Source organism: Aythya fuligula, chromosome 2 (assembly GCF_009819795.1).
Source record: "Aythya fuligula isolate bAytFul2 chromosome 2, bAytFul2.pri, whole genome shotgun sequence".
Lineage (NCBI taxonomy): Eukaryota > Metazoa > Chordata > Aves > Anseriformes > Anatidae > Aythya > Aythya fuligula.
Genome location: NC_045560.1, coordinates 4,562,833 through 4,581,938, shown reverse-complemented (window position 1 = coordinate 4,581,938; position 19,106 = coordinate 4,562,833). Strand labels below are relative to the sequence as shown.

At 36.4% G+C, this 19,106-nt stretch overlaps 1 protein-coding gene across 2 annotated transcripts in view; it reads left to right on the top strand.

Moving 5' to 3' along the window:
- Positions 1–12,999, top strand: part of MINDY4 (MINDY lysine 48 deubiquitinase 4) — an 80,433-nt gene extending 67,434 nt beyond the window's left edge. For both annotated transcript variants that reach the window (XM_032182083.1, XM_032182084.1), the window contains 3 exons: positions 1,333–1,513; positions 6,122–6,194; positions 11,063–12,999. In XM_032182083.1, coding sequence (XP_032037974.1) covers positions 1,333–1,513; positions 6,122–6,194; positions 11,063–11,111 — 303 coding nt within the window. In that variant the 3' untranslated portion in view covers positions 11,112–12,999. The remainder of the gene's footprint in view (positions 1–1,332; positions 1,514–6,121; positions 6,195–11,062) is intronic.
- Positions 13,000–19,106: the final 6,107 nt, after the last annotated feature.

The following is a 19,106-nucleotide window of genomic DNA, read 5'->3' as shown; positions in this document are numbered from 1 at the left end:
AAATCCCAGCTGTGATAAATAGGGTTTCTTTGCTTCATTAAATAATCTAGTTACATTTTTTCACTATATTATTTACTACTGAAGGGGTTAAAATCATTAAATGATGCTATACTCTTAAGCAGCAGCATGCAACAGGAGGATGGTAGCTATCTGTGAATACGTTAGTGTGAGGTGTAGAAAATACTACAAGTTACTCACTCACCTTAGGTAATGCAGAAATATCCATGATTCATTTTATATCTACATAGGTTAAATTTCAAAGCCATAGATACACACCTCTAGGTATTCAAGTATATATACATCTGCCTTAAAATGTAAATACCATGAAAAATAATAGACACGAGCATAAGTAAGCATAAAATTACCCTCAATTCTTTGCTGGAACTGACCTTAAAGACTATGGGCTGAAATAACACAAAAAAAAAAAAATGATAGAACTCGTGAATGGGTACATATATAGGTAAAAGTATATCTAAAACTACTCACTAATCCAAAGAACTGCTATAGTAGCCCACATTTTAAATAATGGGTAGACTAAATATTTCATGTCAGTAATTAGTATGAATATTATTTATAGACAAAATATTTAGGATATTTATAAATAAATATACTTTCAAACTTTCAAAAGGAAGTAAGAGGCTCAGCAAAGTCATCTTTTGAAAAAGACTTGAGTTTTTCTTCACCTGAGAATTTTTAATTTTTGTCAAGAATAACAAATCAAAACAAGTTATTGCTTTTATTATTGTTTTCTTCTAGTAGTGGAAAATATTTTACATATCTGGACTGTGAAGTTAGAAGAGGGTGCTAAAATGAATGGAATGTTTTATATTTTTAATCCAATAAAAGATTTTGGGCCCGGTTTATTTGCCCACACATGGGTATCTCATGTCATCTGCGATCCAGGGAAGTCTTTCTCCTGGCTTCCAGGTACTGTTCCATAAAGGTGTTCCTGTGTACTAGTGCTGACTCAATTTTTTTATGGGTTTATAGCTGTTCCAGAGGACAGGATTTCTTCTGGTGCTGAGCATATGGGACGTGATTTTGTTTGCAGTAAGCAAACTGGATTTCATCACTTGCCTATAACTCAAGGCCAGATTCTTGCTTTAAACGTTTAAATGTTCAACCAGTGCTATCCTGATCTACTTCATTAGTCATATATAAAGAAGCTTCTTTAACATTTGCAGACTGTATTTAAGGGAAGAATACAGCTCCTGTCTTTCACATTGTTTGTTTATTTATTTATTTATTTTTACTCCCAAGTTTTTCCAATGCTTTGTTCCTTTCTTTTTTTTTTTTTATTTTTTTTTTTTATTATTATTATTTTTTATTTAGGTTGGTTGTTACTTGAAGACCCCTAAATATCCAATTTGGTTGGTGTGCAGTGAAAGCCACTTCAGTGTGCTTTTTTGTTTGGAAAAGGATTTACTAAGTGACTGGAAAACAGAACGGAGATTTGATCTATATTATTATGATGGCTTGGCCAACCAGGAAGAGGAAATACGGTTAACAGTTGGTACGTACAACACAGTAACTCCACATTTCACCTCTGATGGTGGCAACAACATCACATTAAAAAGAAGAATCCAATAGTACAAACAAAGTTGAGCAAATTTATGATGGTCTCAGGCATTAAAAATATTATTTGTGGGCCTGCTTTCTACTTTGTATAATTATTTTTGATGATTAATTTGAAATTAGAGTTCACAATGTAATTTTGAGGACAAGCTCTTGAAAGGGTTAAAAGTGAGCATATGCTCACTGACACAGATTACTAAATCTTTCAGTGACACTGGTTTCCAAGGAGCAGATTGTGATCTGACCTGTTCATACTTCCAAAGCTATAAACCATATTTAACTACTCCCATTCTCTCTCACATTTCCACAGAGAATCACATGTTTTCTACAGGTAGAAAGTACAAGTGTCCTGATCCTGAGCCTTACATGCATGTGGTAAAGTGAGCAGAGAAGGTGAGGAAGCATGAAATCCTTGCCCCCAAACCAAGTTGCTTCAGAAGATGGCAGTAATTTGCCAACAAAGACTAATCTCTTGCCTGTAAGCATACCTAGAAACACAAGCATGCAACAGATCAGACTTGTTAAGCTCATTCTTTCAGGAAACCATGTCAAATTATGGGGCTCCTTTTACAGAAATGTTTCTTGAACTGGAAGACAATTGGACAAGCAGTATTCTGAATCTTAGAAGCTCCTACTCGTTTCCATATTAAGATATTCTTGACCACTAAATTCATATTTGGTAATAATATCCTCCTTATCTTTTGTTTTCTTTCTTCTAATATATTTATACAATCTAATGGAATTCCTTCTCCATCTTAAGGAGCCATGCTATTGTAGTCCTCCCTTTAAAAATAAGCTGTTGGTGTTCCTTGTTTGTGTCTACATTCTGATTCTTGGACAGGATGAATTATACATGGGTGTTGTATGTTCTAATTAAGGCCATGTGGCAAAGCTGCTAGTGTGATGTGAGTGTTGGAGGCCTTTTGCCATCTCACAAGATTTAGTAATGAATGTAATAGTCTTTCTCCCTGTTATTTATCCTCTTATTTTAATTAAATTCCATGACATTCTATGGCAGTGATCACATTATATATTATCTCAAGAAATTGTTCAACCTCCACAAAATATAGTTGCCAACTGGTTCCCACACAGTGTGTTCCAGATACAAGATTTATTAAAACAGATTGTACAAAAAATAATAATAATAAAAAATCACTATATCTTCACTTGGAGACAATATATTGTAAATAGTATATTGTAAATGAACACAGTATAATCAAAACAATAATAATTACCAAAAACCCACCACTTTTTTCATAGACTCATAGTTTTTTGAAGCATGCCTTTTAAGGTGAACTTTTTACATTATTTATTTGGCAATTATATATTGTCATTATGAGAAAAATGATCTTGTTAGAAGTTTTGTGCTTTGGAGGTGTCTGTAGTCTTACTAGTGTCTGATGATTCAAGAGAATTGCCACGTACTCATGACTAAGTAAAGAGGGAGTCTTCCCCTGAGGTAAGGGGATTCTTTGCAAGTGACATAGATGATATAGTTAACCATAGGACTGGAGAGACTGAGACACAATCGTTATATTCTGTTGTATTGTATAACCTGTGGTTCTTTTCTGTCTTTTGCTAATTAATAAATCAGGGATATTTCTGAAATCCAGTTGTACCCAGCATTCTGTGATCCCTAGATGAGAAAGTGCTTAGTGTTTGTATATATTTTTCTCTTCATTATTCAACCTGTTGTGGCTTAACTGTGTATTTTTTCTCAAAGATTAAACTTGCATTGAGAGGTAGCTTTTTTTTGTTGTGGCTAAAGCCTCTTCCAGGGATGTGTCCTGGTAAATCTTTTGTTATCTATGACATTCTGCAAAAGGCTGTAAAATGCAAATAATTTCTTCATTCCAGGGAAACGCTTTCTTATTTCTTGCTTACTTCTTGATTATTGTACAGTAATCCCTTGTTAGGTCTGGAGAAAAACTGAGATTACTTTACATCTTAAAGGTGCCATTGGTCATAAATCTAAACTGTGCATACAGTACCAGATTGAAATACCACAATGCCAAGTATGACTGGTATTTCCATCATGGAAACTAAGATAATCAGGCAGAGGGGTAGTATGAAGTCCTGGCTCATGCACAACCACCGGTGCTGGTTAGCAAGGTCATTTGCTTTTCGCTGACAAAAAGGGGAATTCCTCAAAGTGTAGATATTGTTTAGAATTATGAAGATTACAATCAAGGTAACATTTCAAGAAATCTTGAAGAAATTACACTATGCGAGTAAAAGCGAAAACAGGGTAAGAGCAGAATTAGATTTTTGTAGGTAATAGCAATTGCTGCTTTGTATTAAATCATCATCAAAACTATGTGGGATTGAGACTTTGTCCCATTTCTTGTACTCATAACCATTTGCCAAAACGTAGGCAAGAAATGTGAAGTTCTATTCTAAAATAGGCAACATCTGCTGGTGAGTACAACATGCTGTCCTAAATAAAAGATCATCAGTCCTTCTTTCCCTTTTGGTAGAAATTTCTAATAGGCAGAGAAGGAAAACTAGCCAGTGTATCTAAATTAATCACTTTCCGCATTTTGCTCGTGTGCTTTTGTGTTTAAGGACTCAGTAGAGATTCTGGGATGTTTGTTACAGGTCACATAGCATGTTTATATACTCTGCTTAGAGAAATAGTACTCTTTTCTAATATATACAGTTAATGCCTACCTATGTTAACATTTACATTATGTTGTCTCCAAGTGAAGATGTAATGAATTTTTGTACAATCTGCTTTAATAAATCTTCTTATATCTCATTGGAGCATACTTTGAACTCACTGTACTTTCGAAGGTATTTTCAAAATGCAGCTGAATAATTCCTGAGAAAAATATAACTGGATTTCTTCAAAGATTCTTCCAGAGCCATAGCCACCATTTTCAGCCCTTCAACCAGATCATCAGACAAGAGATAGTCAGGTACTCTCCCTGACATGTAAAAGCTAGAAATATCTGACACTGGCAGAAGTGAATATAAGAGAATATAAGAGCAATTGCCTCCCATTCTGTCTACATCAGTCTCTCTTAATCAGATGCATATCCTGTACCTGGCCTTGGCATTGCTAGATGCTCACAACCTTCCCATGGACTGGATGACAGATAGAGAAGCGGGAAAACAAACAAACAAACAAAAAAAAAACACTAGTCTGCTGCTAGTTTAAAGTGTTTTACTACAAAACAGGAAACAGCTGAGTAGGCTGACATCCAAGCTAGTCACAGGATGTTTTCTCCCTGGGAAATTCAGCAGCTACTTTCACTGTTGACAGATCCTGTGTCTGAGACACTGACCTCTCTGTTTTCCCCGGAACACTGCAATTGCCCTCCATCCCAAAGGAATGCTCAGAACCTGTGGTAGTTCTCTTATATCCATCACAACACTGTCTTCACAGAATCAGAGAATGGTTTGGGTTGAACGGGACCTTAAAGTCCATCCAGTCCCAACCCCCTGCCATGGTCAGGGATACCTCCCACCACATCAGGCCACCCAAAGCCCCATTCAGCCTGGCCTTGAACACCTCCAGGGACGGGGCAGCCATAGCTCCGCTGGGTATTATGTTCCAGTGCTTCACCACCCTCTGAGTGAAGAATAACATCCTTATATTTAATCTAAATATAGCTTCTTTCAGTTTAAGGCCATTCTCGCTCTTGTCTTATTACTAAACCCCCATACTAAGTCCCTCCCCAGCTTTTCAGCAGCCACCTTTAGGCCCTGGCAAGCTGCTGTAAGGTCTCCTTGGAGCCTTCTCTTCTCCAGGCTGAATGACTCCAACTCCCTCAGCCTGGCTCCATAGCAGAGATGCTCCAGCTTCATGGCACTCCTCTGGACTTACTCCAACAAGTCCATGTCTTTCTTATGTTGGGGACCCCAGATCTGAACACAGTGCTCCAGGCAAGATTTCACGAGAACATAGGGGCAGAATTACCTGCCTCACCCTTCTGCCCATGCTACTTTTGATGCAGCCCAGGATATGGTAGTCCATAGTCTTTTCTCACATTTTCAACAGTCAAGGAACAGTCTTCCTTTCAAAGGTGAAGAAATCTTAACCTAACTTGGGATTTCTTATTCAAGTGAAGGACATCTGCTGTCTTTAGTATTCCATTAAAGAAAATTGCTTTCTTAGTAATTGTGGCTTTGACTGCAAAATCAAATTGTAATGACAGTTCTCTCCTACAGCATTTTCTTTCATCTTCTAGTCCATGTTTTCCTTGAGACCATCTCTATATTGATAAACTAACTGGGGTCAGATCATGGGTCTGAACACTGTTCCATGATTATCCTTACCATTAAGTAGTCAGCACAGTTCTGGACAAGTTTCTGGCCCAAACCAACAAGCACTGGGCAAAATCTGGGGACCATTCCCAACAGCAAGTTTGCACTCAGTCACCCCCTTTCAGCTTTTAGGCCACCATCACATGAACAGGCAATAGACTATGAGCTAAAAGTCTGTGCTGTTACATCCATGGGTGGACTTCCTAGAAGCCACTGCAGTGCAGAAATAAATAGACTTATACCCCAGTCACTAATCATGTATGCTATGTCTCTGCAGACACAACTCAGATGTTCACTGAATATAAAGAAAATGATCTTACTCCTCCACTTGAGCACTGCATTAGAACAAAGTAAGTGAAAACTACATTTTTTCATAGATATTTTCACTCATTGATATAAATAATATATGTAAGGATGGTGTGTGGTTAAAAGGAAATATTACAGCAGTCAATCTTGTGAAGTTACTGGTTAAAAATCAGAAAATATCACCTTTTTTTTGCATGTTATTGCAGTTAACATCAAACTGTCTAAGACATTCATTTGGCTGTTAGAGGAACTTTCATTTCATCTCCAAGTAATGACTGAACCGAAGGTAGTTTAAGAGCTCAACTTGATTTCAACAGATCAAAATTTGATTTCCTAAAAGTGATTGGTTCCTATTGTAGAGGTATAATGAGAAAAGGAGAAAATATCTTCCATCTTCATCAGTCTTTTCTGAAAAATATAATTGCACTGGGGCATTTGTACATTTTTGATTCATGAAGCTGTGCGTAATAGTCTTAGTTCTCTCAAATTGTCCATTTGTCCATGGCAGACTTTCTTAAAATCACAAATTGGAGTGCTTTTCAAGTCATTCTTGATGGTTCTTAGGTCATATTTTCTTTTTAAATTCAAGGCCAGTTACTGTCATGTTAGGAATTTCATGACCATTTTAAGGTCTGTATGATGGATTAAATGATGGATTTTTAAAGAATTTGTCTAAGTCATACTAAAGAACATTTTCAGTTTACTGAGATAAGAAATGAAGCAAAATAGCGAGCTTTCACTGTACCGGCTTTATATCAACTTCCACCAGTAGGACTTTGAAAGCTGTTATGTGAGCGTCTTTGGAGCAAGAAGTAAAAGCCTCATTGTTAATTCTCGTAAAAGCCAAGCAGCTTCATATTTCTCTAGTAATTTCTCTCCTCTCTCTGGCACATTTTTCTGTTAATAATAATACATACAAAAAAACAAACAAACAAACAAACAAAAAAACAACAACAAGAATCAATCAAACAAACAAAAAAAGTGAAACAAATAAGGACAGTGACTGCCAAACAGCATGTTCATGGAGAGCTGCCATTATAAAGTTACAGAAAAGTAGAAAAGGTATCCTGTGACATGACAGCGGTGACATTAGTTCAGGCTCCATACACATAGATTGAATTGATTGCTCTCAGACACAAGGTAAAACACAAGCATTACTACAAAGATAATGCATAGCTGATGCTTTGGGGTGAATAATGCATGCAACTATTTAAAGTTACACTTAGAACATTCCTGGCATTGCATCAAAGTTGCACACAGTTTTGGTAATGGTGATATTTGTTTATTTTAAATTCTGTGCTCTAATCTGTTAGAGAAGTAAATTATCAGGAAATTCCAGTGTCAGCTAATTTTTTTTGTACCGTTCCTAGGACTGCCTGATTTACCCTGATCAGTCTGTCTCCCTGTTTTCAGTATTCTCCACTTGCTTTTTGTTTTTCATGTTATATTTTCTGGTTTTGTTTTAAGAACTTTTCTTTCAACTATGAAACAATATATAAGGAAAAGTAAAAACAAATCAAACTAACCAACATTTTACCAAACTGACAAAGAGAAAAGCAATATTTTCTATCATACAACTATGGAAAATAACAATAAAATATTTTTATTAAAGCAAGCAAAACAAACAGAGACATTATTCCTTTTGGCCAAGCATTCATAATGAAGCTCATTTTTAAACCTATCTCATCAAAAAATGTAGGATAATTTCTCAGACAGCATGGAGAATTTCACAGTCTGTACAATCAGAACTGAAATTAAACATTGTTTCCAAATTTTGATTGGGATTTTTCTTTCACCAATTAGTTCTGTTTCAATCCATGAAAAGTTGTACCACTTGTTTACCCCATACCTGAACACCACCATCCTGTAGTGCATTGATTTATATGCCTAACATCTGTCAGCTGTTTGTTCTCTTATCCTCTTCCAATGGAAGAACTGTATATTTAAAAGATTGTTTCTATATTTAGTTTTTTTCATTATGATTATTATGAGAGGAGAAGAGTTGTTTTGCTTCTACAGAAGGAGGAGGCTCATGTTTTTATTCCCTATCATACACAATGTTGGAAAAGAGAGATTTGAGTTTAAAGCAGGTAACACTTCACATGGCTAAAACAAATAGTCATCAACAGATATTGCTTCAACCTGCAGGCTCGCAGCTAAAGAGTCAGTGCTATTAAATGCACTTTTATTGTGGTTTTCATCCCTAGACATCTGTGGAAGTAGACAGATTCTGACCAAGAGATGTCTGGAATGTGCATCCCTGGGTTGTTTGGGAGATGCCATGCAGATGTCTGATTCCGTTCTCCCCTGAATACTCTTATATCACAGTCACGATCCTCAGCGGCAGTCTGCACTGGCGGAAATAACATCTGTTAGCTCTGCCTGAGGGGAATAAAACTTTGATCTGATATTATAATCCAAATCCAGCAATGCATTTTGTTAACCCTCTAGTGGCAGCTTTTTTTTGTGGTACACATAGTTGATTTGTATTCCTTCAAAGTGAGACATTTGGTAGAAATTTGATAGAGAAGAAGAGAGTGTGAGTATTTCACCATAAATGATTGGTATACTCTAAAACAGTGTCAAATGATTAGTACAGGAGATATTCTCTAAATGTTATTCCAGGCTGAGCATTGTTCAGGGTTTGAACCAGTTCCTCTTACGTTCAATGGATGTATTCCCATTAGCTTCTTGGATGAGGTTGTAGTCGAACCAAATTAGTGTTGTTTTCACATTGCTAATTTGATAAGTTATAATTGAATCAGCAGCTAGAATGTGGGTTCCATTTGAATTACATTCCAGCAGGACAGTTTGGGGAAATGATGGCACTGCATTGTCTGGTTCATTTTGTTTCTATAAAGAAATAACTGTTTTTGTTTCTATAAAGAAATTACTTGTTCAGCACCTGTGAATGAGCATTATTTGACACCTTTTCTTGTGCAGATTCAATAGATGAAAAAGTTTCAAAGTCCTCTCCAAAAGGACTGAGCAAACTGGCAAGGGCTGCTTTTCAGTTCACAAACAGCCCAAGAAAAATAGTTGGAAAATAAATACAGGAGATAAGGCTTGTTATGAAAGTTACCTTGAGTCCTGCTTCAGAATATGTTTTGCTGTTTAAACTTTTTATTGAAAGCCTATTTTAAAAATGTCCAGTTCTTCACTGCATAAAGATTAGCAATATCTTAAGCCGTAACAGCAAAAATGGTATCAGAACTTGTTAATATTTTCACAGAGTGCAGTGTGTCCTCACAGCAGGTTTCATTCGGCATCATTTGGCCCCTACAAATCCCTCTCAAAGCTTTAATCATCCTGGTGAGATGGAAGGTGCTGCATTGGAAAGACTGTACACAAAGATAAAGGATGATTTGGTGGCATTACCAGAAAAATACAGTGGGCAATTGCACTTCCCACTTACCTTTATTTATTTATTTACTTATTCATGGGGAAAAGGTGGTGTTCTGAACCTCTGGCAGAAACAGCTTTCTGCACTGGCAGATGCCAAACTGTGTCAACTGTTCCCAATCAATTATTAGCTTAAATGTGAGGCATTGCTGTTGCCTATTACTACTAAATCCAGTCTTCATTCTGCATTTTTTTTCATCTTCTCAGCAAGTTCAAAAAAAAAAAAAAAAAAAAGGAAGGAAAGAAAAATTTCACAGCAGTCCAATTTTCAGTGTCAGTTTACTTGCACTTTCACTGGGGTTGTGTACTGAAAAAAAATCCCTCAGGTGGTCACTTTCTTTGAGACCTTGAGCTGAATACTGCATGGATTCAGCTCTTGGTTTTGTTTTACACTTAATTGACTTGACAAATGAAAGGACTGAGCTGTCATACCCTTGCTGACATATCTTTTCCTCTGTGACAAAAAAAATGTGGCTTGCAGACTGTCAAGTCATTGTTGTCCCCATCCCCTCACCCATGTCTTACCACTGTGCTCCTGCTCTTTGAGACAGATTTTTTAACCAGATCATATGTTGGACATCATATATCGGACAGTTGGACCAGGTCATATATTGGACATTGGGAATGCAGTAGTTTAATTTTCACATATAGATCATGAATTTGTAAATATGAGAAGTGCCAAGGGTGCTATTCATGTAATAACTCACTTCAATTTAGTGCTGTCATTGGAGAGACTTATCCTGGTTTCACAAGTTCACCTCTAGGTTCACCCCTTTGTATTCTGCCCTGCTTTGAAGACACATTTGGTGACAAATTCAGGACTGGTACCTTCTTAGCACTCACTGTACTGGTCACATTCCTGGAGTGGACAGTTGAGCAGTAGCAGCTGATACAAAGCCAGTAATTTAAAAGATTGAAGATTTTGTGTGCGTATGCCTGTGGGCTTATTTAAAAACATTGTTCTCAGTATACATCTTTAGTGGTATTCTGATGAAGTGATGAGACAGAGAAAAAGCAAAGGATCTTCACATTAATATCAAAACATTACCATCAGAGCAAGCCACAGAATATTTCAAAGGAACCAAGGACAGGAGCAATGATAGCTGATAAATTAAATTATCTTGTCTTGGGATTTTACAGTCACACAGCTTCAATCAGAAACTTGGCTGTATAGGAATGTGCAAATTGCCTTGTAACAGCTTAGAGACTGATCATTCTGGTTATACATGGTCAATTATACATGGTCAATTCTTGTACCCAATCCTGGGGACTGCCTAAAGTCTTTGCAAAACCAAGGTTCTAATTCTGAATCAGCTGTTGCTGAGGACTCTTTGTTGGGCACCTAAAATTAGCGGGCACATTTCCCTTTCTTTCCCTTGGAGAAGATGTCACTACCCCAAGTGAGTCTATCCTGAACTCTCTAAGGTTGGGTGGGTGGTTGAGAGGTGTTGGCTTACCTTTCTAATGCCCCGATTAAATTAAAGGAGTAAAATATTGCTTTTATTCCTAGGTGGCAAGGAGCTGTTATTGACTGGAATGGCACAGAACCAATCTTGTGACTGACCTGACCCACACTTTATTTGTAAAGAGAAAAAAGGGAAATGACAGAACTAGCACATTCCTATTCCCACCAATACAGGAAATAGGACAAGAGTTATGCCGTTTATGATGAGGAAGAATGACATGGTTGTGTGCAGGCTGGAAGAGTTTCACCTCATTCACCTCATGCTTCGGATATTTTGCTCAATAATATAAACAACACTTACATAAATTCTTTGAGACTGATTATAACATACAGTTTCTGAGTGTCGACTGAGTTTCCCGTGCCAAATGATGGTTACAGACGAAGCAGTGAAGTTGTCAATGTCCCCTTGAGGTCTCTTTCTGGATCTACTCTGTATCCTGCAATTGTTTCCAAAAATCTGATGAAAGAAGCTGAATCCATTTCTGTCACTGTACCTGCTTCTCTGTGTTGCCTAATTATTCACCTACAACACTACAGCGCAAGTATAAAATGTCATCCAAGAAATATATATATTCACCTTGTTACCTTATATTAGTAAGTCTCATTTTGCACTGAATGTATTGGTGATCACATGGACTTTTCAGATAGAGCCAGACCTACACAAAGTTCTTGTGTTATAAAATTTGCAGTAAAGCTTCGGTATTCTGTTAACAGAACATACTGGTATGTTCTGGGTGAAATTCTGTGGTGCACAGTGCCTCACACTGATGTAGTTCATTTCCTTTCTGGACAGGAGAAAGATGTTTAAATATCTTTTATATCAGTGTAACTGCTTATACTCTAGGTTTTATTTACACTGAAGTGCTAGATAAAATTTGTGGTTTGCTTCTTCATTATTACAAGAAAACAGAAATGCTGTTAGGTTTGAAATGTAAAGATAGAGGATCTGTGATAGATACTGTTTTTCATGATTAAATAAAATGCATGTGTGAAAATGGTGTACTGTGGAGATGTACCATGAGGTACTAAAAGAACAGTTTGTATTATGAAATGAATTCTTTATTTTGGCAACATTTTACTAAAATTGGAACAAGCTACTGAAGACTAGAAAAAATGCTTTTGAAAAAAATATTTGCCAGCAGAAAAGCTGCAGGTAAATGGTTTCTGGAATAATTTGTCTCACTTAAAAGTAAGTATTTCATGAGAGTTTAATACAAGACTTTTACTTGCTGATATTTATCATAGCACCTTCTTCCTGGTCAATATGAAAACTTTGAGTCCAGATAAACTAGGTGCTATTTTCAAAATCAATTTCTAACAAAAATTAAATATCCTACTGTGTGTAGCCTTGAGATATAAAACAGTCTGTGCAAATACAAATTTTAGGGAATTAGCACTTGATATAGATTTGGAAACTGACTTGAGTATAAACCATAACATACTACCAGAAAAGTTTAGTCTGTGAATGTACATCTGTCTCCCCCTTTGCTTCTCATTTACATCAAGATATCTATGTGCAGTAAAGCATATCAGAGTTGCAGTTATTTCAATTTTATTTGTTTCAGTGTAATTTGTTTTAGATCAGATAGGCAAACTTCCTTCTTTACACTTTGTGAGATGAAGATCTCCCATTCAGCCTTGAAGCCATAGACAGCATCAGATTCCTTACTCAGAGCCCATTCCTGACTCTCCTACAGGAATATTACATTGCCCCCTTCATCTCAGTGTATTTAGGGATATGTTTGTACTGTCAGCTGTAGGTGGACTCAAGACTGCCTTTAGGATGCATTCATCTAAACTTCAAGCACACCAGTTCCTTGGTAAGACATTGCCTCAGTGAGCTTCAGTATTTCTAGGAGCTGGAGATCCCAAATGTTCAAGGATCCCAGATCCAGACGTTTCAATAATACAGCTTGAAAAATCACAGACATAACGGTGGCTGAGTGTGTTGTCAGGCAGTCTACCAGCCTGCATAAAACCTTTGCTCCTTTATTTATTTACTTTTTTTTTTTTTTTTTTTTTTTTTTTTTTTTTTTTTATAATCTATAGTCCACACTTTGTTTCATGGTGTGAATATAGTCTGATTTTCCCAGCTGCCCCACAGGGCAGCTATAACATAAGACTTTTCACAGAATGCATTTGGAAAGAAAATAGTGTAGAGATGAAAATTCCTTTCTGAATTTTTCAATGTATTAAACCTACACAGTTTGCTTTAAAGCACTGCTTTAAACTATGTCAGTTTGGAGGAAATGACTTTCCACTCCCAGATGGAAGAGCAGTGAACATAAGTGTTCCCCTGGGGAGGAAGGGAGCTGCCTTGTTACAGCCCTGATTTCATCTGATTAAAATATGGATGTCTCCAGTGCAGATGTGCTTGGAGGAACTGTTTCTCTGGGCTACCTTTAGAGTTGAAACAGATAGTAAGGTGTGATATATCTTTGCTTTTGGGCAAGAAGAATTATGATCCAGACTATAGGATTATAAACTGAGTATAGCTGGAGCCCAAGGGGATAGCCTTGGATCAACTTCACCCTTAAAGATTTAATCTTTAATCTTTAAATCCTTAAGGATTTTTCAGGACATAACAAAGAGTTCAAGATTAATAAATAGGCATGGAAATGGATTATATATATATATATTTTTTCTTATTTTGAAGCATAAATGAAGATCAGAGGGAGCCCTGAACTCTGTTTCTCTTTTTAAAACAGTCTTCAAAGACATTTGAGGCTCCATCCTCACTGGTTATGGATAATATTTTTGTTGAATATTAATTTATATTCCAGCAGAATCCCAGTGAGACAGATCTTTCATATTCATTATCTGTAATTAAGTCCCTATATATTTGTTATGCAAAGTCCACTGTCTGCCATCTGTTTAAGATGGTCTAACTCAAGATTCACCTGTGCCCTCACTCACAAAGGCAGAAACAAAACACTTGGACCAAAACTACCACCACTGTAGGGTAATTCCACCAAGCTTGAGCACAGCATTGCTAAGCCCCTTCCACCATCTTTGCTCCTGAAGCCTACAGGCAGTACCTGCCTTCTCCAGGGCTCAACGATGCTGCCCTTACTAGGCAAGAGAGATGGCTCTTGAGATTTACTAAGGCATCTTTCAGTAAAGAGGAAATGAGTAACAAAATTACTTATGTAGAGCTACCTCTTCTGCAGAAACAAACTAATCAACCAATCCTAAAACTAAAACAAAACAAAAAAAAAAAACAACCAACAAACCAAACCACATTTAAAAAAAAAAAAAAAAGGAAAAAAAAAGAAACCTGAGTATTGCCTCTCTCACCTTCTGCATCAAGACTCAAATATTTCAATTTGATAGCAAAACACAGGAGGTTATTTAAGATATCACAGATCTTTTTCAATCAAATGATCAGGCAAGATGATACAAAATGTCATATGGCAATACAAAAACCTTTGTACAGACCTGTGCGAATTCATATCCTGTTGTAGCAGCTTACATCTATTTTTTTTAATTACTTTTTCCTTTTCATTGTTTCCCATTTTCTTTTTCATTGCCTGATAAACGTGACTTCCTGAAGTGAACAAAGCAAGGAGTTGCTAATTGTACATTAAAAGACACTGGCACTTGGCCTCTATGTATATCTTAAATTCATTCTCTTTCCTTCTGTGATATAAAAAATGCACCCTCTGCTGAAATGTGATGCCTTAGCTAACAACAAAGATGGCATATTGTATATGCAGAATGTTTAATCAGAAGTGCTATTTTGGTAAGGTGTCATATATATCGCATTTGTGCAAAATGTATATTTAATTTTGTCTTGTACAGAATGTCTCATACAAATAAAACATTTAAAGCAAAGATAATAGTAACATCCCAGATTTCCTCTGCATTTTTTTTAATAATTCATTTGCTAGTGGAATTTAATCTGAGAGATTAGATTATGAATGTTTCATGGGCCTCATCATGTCAGTGGAATAATAACAAAATGTTAAGCTTCCCTCTTTCTGAGCAGAACTGTAGCACAGTTGGTGCAGCAGGATGGAGTAACCCTTCCTCATCTCACAGGATTCACACCTAGGCAGCTACTTAGTGCTTAAACTAACTAGTGTGAAGCTAATTTATAGCACGAGGTACTATCTGCCTCCGTGAATAAGTCCACCATCTTCTGTTCGAAACCTACCCAATGCTGAGAGTGGAAACTGCAAAGATCTCATTACTCCTCATGGCTTTTTATCATCTCAGTCTCAGATAAATCACATCATCCTGATCAAAATCAGGGGAGGTGTAGACAAGTAAGAGTTGTTTGGGGAAGTTTGTGGCAGGGTGGGTATGTGCAGACACTGAGTAGGTTTCTTGTATGTATGCAGGTCTACATTAGACTAGAAAAAGTATTTTATTATTATGATGATATATTTATTATCACAAACGAATCTCTATTATCACTGTGGTTTGTCCCAGGTAGCGCAAAAATGGTAACTTGAGTCTGCTGGTTTTAGTTCTTCACTTTTCTGAGGCAGATTTCTTTTTGTTTTTGTTGTTAATATATCTAATGGACTAATATATAATGACAGGAAATAGTCACTTTAGAAATCAGAGGAAAGCTGAAGAGCTTGGAAAAATGACACAGCCATAAGCCAAGTTTAGTCAGAAGTGATAAGCGAGGGGCTCTAAAGATTCAGTTGCTGCACCTGAGATACTTGAAGGAAGCCCAGTTTTATGGCTGTGATTGGGATCTTCTTTAAAGTACAAGGGCCCCAAATCACTGATTGATTCAGAAATTGCTGGAGACATTTTTTTTAAGAAAGTAAAATAGTTCTTCACAGCACCTATATGATTTGGGGTATGATTATGGAAACAATTTCACACAAAATACAGGTATACAAATTTGCTGGTAAGTCTGTGTAATTTTCCTGCCCTAGGGTAAGTTTACTATGGAGGAAACTGCCTTCAATTATTTCACATTTACCAGATATGGTATAAGGACAACTATTGTGGAATAGGTGTTAAAAACTAAACCCAGAACCCAAGTTTGTCTTTTAAGAATTTGCCTATTCAGCTCATCCTTATAGAAACTTAAATCTTAAAAATCAAGCACCAAAGCCTTTATGACTGATGTGCATTATCTTGTTTTACTGTTGATCTGTAAGATTATGGAGGAAACAGAGAGGTTTACTCATGGAAAGAAAATGACTGTTCCTGCTTGTCCTTATGATCCAGGGCCCAGTCTGCTGCATAAACTAAGGAAAATTCATTAAGAACACTTTGTATATACTAGCACTCTTCATTTATTTGTTTTCATTGGATCAAATATAATAAATCCAACATTAGCTCTGAAATAAGGAAATAGTTTCCCCTTAGCAGCTTTGTTTATAAAACTAGAGAAGGAAAAAGGGCATTTTCAACCAGGTATTTTATTTGTCATTTCAACCAGGGTGGGAAGGGATTGTTGTTAGAGTGGAACACAACCTATTTTTGTGATGTCCCTCGTTAACAACAGTTGTTGACTGTATCAACATTGAAGCAAGCATAGATTTTAAAATGAAGAACCCTCTTAAGAATGTAAAGTGACTTTTTACTAAGATAAATATTTACCAGCAGTCCAAAATTTCAACTTCCATCTGTTTGTTATTGTTGTTCTACTTAAATTAATTATGTTAAATTGCAGCAGTTTTAAACAGGCACAACTCAATATTTAAAGGCACTGCTCTTCAGTACTGAGAAGAATTGATGGCATTGAGATTTTTGCTAGACTAAAAAAGTAAAGCACTTTTTCTTTGAGCTCTGGCTCTTGGCATCAAGGTGAATTTCAGCTCATGTGTGGTTTCCATGGCACTGTATACTATGCTATTCAGCATGCTTTACATAGCAGATCCTTGGTCTACACAGGTTAAAATGTCTTATAACATCTCATCGATCTGAATGCCTTTATTTTCAAGGCCCATTTGAGAAACATGAGATCATTTATGGAAAAAATAGAGTACAGTGAGTTAGCTGTAGACAGCTTGACAAGAGGCAGTCCTGTGCATGGACCAGATCCACACACCCAGAACTAGTAAATCAGGGAACAGGATCGTGACATTAATATGGTTCTGAAGCTAAATGCTTTCTATTGTGGAAGCTAATTGGTAGAGATGCAACAAAGCTAATGGGCTCAGATGCAACACATTTAATTTCTGCAGCTGATCCATGTATTGCTTACTTGAAGATATTTGTAGCATGTTTTGGTTGCTTGATGTACTAGTGCCTATAAAGGTGATAAGCATCCACAATCTCAAAATAAAGGTATTTGATGTGTTTGATAGTGGTCATCCCAAACCAAAATCTTCCAACATTGCCAATTATTTTTGGCAATAGCTATTCTCCTGAAGTGACTTCCTGCTGTAGAATGTTTAGTCTCATCTGTGAATCTCAGGTAGGATCCATCTAATCTAGTCAGAGGTGTCTACAGGGTAGATATCTCTCCTTGTAAGCTCATGACCCAGGACTATTTTTACAGTCACTGGTGAGACATAGGCACTGTATGAGCATGAGTCACCTGACTTCTTTTAGGAGCCTACTGTAGGATGAAATTAATTTCAGTTTTCACTTCCTTGACTGCTTCTGGCTGGATCTCCATGGATTAAACTGACTACGGAGGCTAGTATGACTAGGTCAAATTAATCCCACTGTGTGTGAATGATAAAGACAGGAAAGAAGAATGTGTTTACAGATCCATATAATTGACAAAATGTGTGAATAAGATGAATGGTTAGAGATTCCTCCTGGCTGCTGCACTGTTCTTACCTCTGTCTTACTGTGCGGGTTTTAGCTGTGAACTAGAGAAACATCTCTTTTTGAAAGAAATCAAAGGAGTTAGCAGCAGGATTTTGCCAGTGATTGGAGAATATATTTTGTATCTCAAAGTTGATACCTGGAAGGTGTCCTGGATGTGAGGTCTTCCAAGCACAGATTTGTTGTACAACAGCACTAAGATTGTGTTACAATCCTAAATCCTGATTTTTAAATAAATACATAAATAAATAAATAAATAAATAAATCCGTACCTTGTGTGGGTGTTCTCCTTACTTTTTTATCATTATCTTATCACTTGGCAAGGACTTCCAGATTAATCTAAGAAGTATTCTGGGCATTTATAAAAATACTCCAATGCTCTGGAATTCAGCAAATATTTATTCATTGACAAAACAGTAGCAAAGAATGTGTAACAAAAACAAATATATATATACTGTTTAGCTCCTCTCTGTAAAATACACAAAAAAATATGAGGTCAAAAGTTGCATTCCGCAAACATACCTTTTGATGAGATATACTTGGTTGGTAAGTGCTGTGGATATAAGCCAAGGTCTCTAGACCTTGAATTCAGGATCATTATAGCATGGATAAATACATTTTCTGGCTAAGTGAAGGGAGTGGTCCACAGTCTCCACCTGCGCTGATCTGTGTGGCACAGTTCCCTGAGGACGCCCAGGTTTCCGCATGGTTATTTTCAAAGAGAAGTTAAAACTGCAGCTGAAGATCACAGAGTTACTGAGCAGCCTTACTCAGCTCTGTGCATGACATGGCTCGCATTGGTGACATTTTGGTAGGTATGAAAACCTAAACTTTAAAGGTGGAACCACCAAAAACGAGGATGGAATAAAATATTGTTATAAACCCTATAAATAAATAAATATATAAATATACATAAATATTTATATATAGCCACCTTAAAAATTGAACCTGGAAAATGCTACAAATCATTTTAGTCTAGAAAAACAGGAGATCGGGATTCAGCGATTTTTGTAATACTTAGGTTTTTTTCTTCTTTGAGATGCAGTTTTAGGTCTATACAATGTTTACTTTATTGAACATTAAATTCAAGAGAAAAATACATTAAAAACCAAACTCATACCAAATGACAATCAGCTGAATACTGTTTTTAGCATTCTCAGTATGATTATTTATCTCACATGGAAAATAACAGTCCGGCATGCTATTGCATTTTGTCTGAGTAAATGCAACTTAGCATTTCACTGCTACAATACATCTCTGTATTCATGTTTTTAAACAGCTATAATATGTTGTTGATATAATTTCAAATCTACTGTCAAATGGTGTTTACATTTAGTTAACA